Source organism: Anarrhichthys ocellatus, unplaced genomic scaffold, assembly GCF_004355925.1.
Source record: "Anarrhichthys ocellatus isolate YVR2014 unplaced genomic scaffold, GSC_Weel_1.0 scaffold24, whole genome shotgun sequence".
In the NCBI taxonomy this organism is placed as follows: Eukaryota; Metazoa; Chordata; class Actinopteri; order Perciformes; family Anarhichadidae; genus Anarrhichthys; species Anarrhichthys ocellatus.
This window is the reverse complement of record NW_022280054.1, coordinates 7,583,363-7,588,098: the sequence shown is the minus strand read 5'-3', so window position 1 is coordinate 7,588,098 and position 4,736 is coordinate 7,583,363. Positions and strand designations below refer to the sequence as shown.

General features: G+C 43.3%; 1 protein-coding gene across 1 annotated transcript in view; it reads left to right on the top strand.

Moving 5' to 3' along the window:
- The first annotated feature begins 325 nt into the window (after positions 1–325).
- bace2 (beta-secretase 2) overlaps positions 326–4,736 on the top strand; it is a 14,163-nt gene continuing 9,752 nt past the window's right edge. The window contains exons 1-2 of the mRNA XM_031860532.1: positions 326–867; positions 4,504–4,592. Coding sequence (XP_031716392.1) covers positions 580–867; positions 4,504–4,592 — 377 coding nt within the window. The 5' untranslated portion in view covers positions 326–579. The remainder of the gene's footprint in view (positions 868–4,503; positions 4,593–4,736) is intronic.

Genomic DNA, 4,736 nt, shown 5'->3' with positions numbered 1-4,736 from the left:
ATTCAATTCAAACTGTTGACATAACATACTACATATGAAGCAAGCGCCACAAGGCATTTCAGCAAATGTGAAAAGGGTTGAAGAATATTCATTGCTCATAATACGTTTTCCTGGTATATTCTGTGATGTCATTTTGGTATTTCTTCCCTTTTATAATGATGTATGTGGCTCATATGCCTATATTAAAAATGACTGTCCTGTTTTTGTGCTACACAAAAACCAATAAACAGTTTGGGTTTACTTTAATTTGAAAAGTTTACATAACCGGAAGTTATGTTTCCTATTTTATCGAACTTGGATACAGTTCTCCAACTTTAGGCTTTATTGTAGCGAAACTATCTCGGAGTCGGAGACACCGACTGCAGTGGAACAGCTGTCACAGTGCTACTCATACTGTGGTACCACCATGACTGCATGTTCGGTGGAGAGGCAGCGTGTTTCCGTGATGTCCGTTACCGTAGAGGCGTTTCCACGGTGGTCAAACTGAAAACTTAAAGGAGCAAAAACTTTGAGCGAGGAGACTTTTTTTTTTTCTCCCCCCAGACTTTCCCTGTTATCACTAGACAGCGTAACAAAGCGATGGCATACACTACTGTTTCGATATGGGCATTTGTTTTTAGTGTATACTTCGACGTGTCAAAGTGTTACTTTGCTATACCGCTCAAAATATACTCCGGGAGATACAATGTATCCTCGGATCATGTGGATTTGACCCGGAGAGTCGCGTTAACGTCGGATGGAACCGGCCTGTCTTTGGCCTCTGATCCCACCGGTACCGTGAACTTTCTGGACATGGTAAACAACTTGCAGGGGGACTATGGAAGAGGCTACTACATGGAAATGTCGATTGGTACTCCTGGTCAAAAGGTAATGTTATCGCAAACACTGTTTACTTTTAAATGTTTTTGTTTGACACCTGTGTTTTTTTCAGTTTTTATACGACTATTTAAGGTTTTTAAACAGAATGAAACTGAATGTACTTTTCTCTACTTTCACTTGAGAGAGAGAGAGAGAGAGAGAGAGAGAGAGAGGGAGAGAGGGAGAGAGAGAGAGAGAGAGAGAGAGAGAGAGAGAGAGAGAGAGAGAGGACCGGTCCGTCCACAATGTGACCCATTCAAGGCAGCTGGGTGTTGATTGCTTCACCCCAATATTTCATATATTTACATACACTTAATGATTGTTTTATGAACAGCAGAACAACGACCTGGGTCATGGGAAGATTAGGGCATATCTTGCTATCACTGTCCTTATTAAACAAAATCGGCTCTTTTTTCCCCTTTCCCCAGGCTGGCAGGACGGTTGCATTAGCTGCCTCAAGTCTGCACAGCCTTTGGGTCTGGAGGTAGACTAAAGCCCTGCTCACATGCACTCACATGATGCTGCCTGTGAGGACCTCTCTTTCTTATCAGGCAGCTGATGGGGATTATGAGGCTCCCAGGGAGCAAAGAGCAGCTCCACAGTTTAGTACAAAAACAGCACGAGCCCTCCAGGTACATTTCGCTGCTTATTTTCTTTTGGTTGCACGGAAATAGGCCCGTGTAATTCGCTGTCGTTTTATACTGCTTGTTATGTAAAGTGCCTAACGAGATCATATTAATGATTAAGGGGGACTAAATGGTCCCGGAAGAGTTGGCATGGGGTGCGGCAGGGGGGGGATTCTCCCAGTCACTATTAAAAATACATGACGCATTAGGGTGTTGTAGGTTTAAGGCAGTGCTTTGCCATTGTGTTGTAAGAAGATGCGTTTGGAATGGAGCTTAATCCGAAGGTGAATTATCTCATTAGTGACTTGACCTGTTGTTCCCGGGCCATCTCAAGTTAAACAGATCAGAGGTTTTAAGAGTCTTTGGTGGCAAGGCTCAGATCCTCAGGCTCACAGAGGCTTATCAGTGCTATACCTGCCACGTCATAATGCAGTACGTGTAAGAGTACCGTTCATACAAAAACTTTACAACCATCCTCGAACTGCATAGAGAGCAAGTAGTACACTAAAGTATGCACACCCTTTAACCAGGCACAGGTGTGCTTGCTTATCAGTAATCAACAGTCAACCGATAACTGAATGAATAACAGATTTACAACAGCATCATCGGACTACTTCGTAATTAATACCCAGTAGAAAAACTGATTTCAAGGATCACTTATCAAACAAATCACCGGTTTTATCTTACGAGAAACAACTCAAAAAATCCTTTGTTCCATATGGGAGTAAATATAATAATAAATACAGCAAGTCTCAACAAAACATTATTAACATATTTTATTAGTTATCTGCATTTAGGATGCTTGTGCTGAATCTCTGTTTTTTAAGATCCTCAGTGTTTTATGAGTCATTTAAACAAGTACTGTCTATCTATAGCTAATAGGACTAACGTTTTTAGTTATTTATACACAGTATATTGGTATTCTGTATATGAAAGGTATCTGTGATGCCAGGGGTGCCTCACCTGGTGAATTCTAACGGACCGTTGTCACATTTCGACTTGTCAGGTGCAGCTTAATAAACACTAACTGGCTCAGTTTTCTGCTATGACATGACAAAGTTAAAGCTGTGACAAAGGTCTATTTGGGCTCTTGTGTCAAGTGACTTGCTGTCTGCACAGCCTGAGGAAGCTCAAGAAGAATTGAACATTGAGTTGAATACTTAATGTTTTTAACAAATACTACTTTGAATATTCTACTGATGAATGATTATGTTGTTTTTGAGGAAAATCCGTTCCACCTCTTGATATTTCTCCTCTGATATTCCAGCCTTTTATACTCGTGTATATTTATGGTGAAACCATTATAAAAAAAATGTTTGTGCCAGCAGAGCTCAATCCACGTTGGTTGAGATTGGTTGCGCAGTGCCAAAAACGTGCTGTAACTCAATACTATTGAGTCATACTCTCAATATTATTCCAACTAAATAATGATGTGATTACAGGGCTGCGGTGTTAAATGAGGCACTATTCAAATGAGCCAATAATTGCCGCATCTGTTAGCAATGCGGCACAGCCGGGCGGAGGTGTCGGATGGAGAAGCCTCACATCTGCTAATTGGTACAAACAGGTAGCAGATGCACATTGCCGCCACGGAGCCACTGCCAATTAGACAAGTGAGCGCTCAACTGCAGGCTGCCGCGGCAGCAGCGGGGGTGGAGGTTTCGCCTGAGGCTCAGCTGCCGCGCTAAGGGAGGATAATGTCACCAGAAAAGATACGCGGTGCTGGGATCAGGAAATGCCCCTGCTCCCCCCCCTCCCGCCATCCCTCCCTCTCGCCACGAGGTTTCAGTATTTTCCAATCTGGCCTGTTTGGCCAGTTCAGGCCTCGTGTGAGAGGACTGATGCCATCTGCATGGCAGCAGTGGGGGTTTTAGATGGCACAGCCACAGCGATGGGGACCAGGGCCGGTCCAATGAGGAGGAACTGATAAGCCCGACTCCCATTGGACGGGCCAACCAGGGCTTCCTGTGCCCGACTGAACCGGTCGATAACACATTGTTGATAATTGCAGGGTTTTTCCCTCCCCAAGTGTTTTTAGTGCACAAATGAGCACGACAGTGGGATCTTGGCTAAAATAAATAGTTAATAATAGTGAGGAAATAGTGCGATGTAATGATGAACATGCTCCAGTTAGACATGGTGTAGGCGTGACAGTAGCTCGAGGAACTAAGCTTGAGGAAGTGGATTTCTTCACGCAATTATTGGAATTCCTTGTTCCTTTGCCTGTCAAACACTTGCATGTTTTAAATAAACTACTTCCTGCTGTTCTGGTCTTTCTAAAACCAAGTGTGCAAGAGGTTTTTTTAGGGTCGTTTAAGTGCCCTCTCATCCCCGTGCTACCTCTTTCCCAGCATGCTGAATGAACCCTTTTTTCTGTAATCTATATTTACAATGACTGTCATGTGACATCATTGAAAAGCTACTGTATGGACCTCTTTGTTGTTGTCATCCGGTGGCCATGGGGCATTGGCTTCATGACCTCGCCATGGTGAGAAACGCTCGCTAGTGAGTGTTAATGTGGCCACTGCTCAGTAGTGGAGGTGACAGAAGTCTGCAGGCTAATTAGTTCCTGCTCATTGACTTGATGCCTGGAAGACAAGATTATCTCAACTGCTGTTAGCTGGTCTCCACTGTGGTCATGACACACACACACACTGGCATGGCTGGATAGGTCATAGAGTATGTCAGTAGCTAGAGGCAGTCATGTTTGTCTCAGAGATCACACAGAGAGCAATTATATTACAGATGCAATAGTCATTTAATTTCCATATCATGTTTGTGTTTGTATTCACTATATTTAGTTTTTATTGCTGTTCTTCTGCTTTTGCCTCCTCTAATTAATATTATTTGTACAAACAGAACCTTTAATGCCTTAGTGGCATTTTAAAAGTCTTCTTATCAATGTGTCACTCTGTTACTTTTACCCTGTGACTCAGCAGCTCTGTGAGGTCGGGTGGAGTCGGCCTGAAGCAGATAACTGTACCAGTTGTTCAAAGAAACTCTCCCATGTGTGTTTCAGGTGAACATCCTGGTGGATACAGGAAGTAGCAACTTCGCCGTGGCTGCAGCTCCACACCCATTTATTACTCACTACTTCGACACTGCGCTGTGAGTGGCTGGGACACTTTGTGTGATCTAAAAAAAAAAAGAATTGTAAACATTCATAATGGGAACAGAGTGGAAATATAGGGATTATCGGGTTGTATTAAAAGTTCGACAATTTGGGTGTGCAAAACTAGGGTTCCCCCCCCC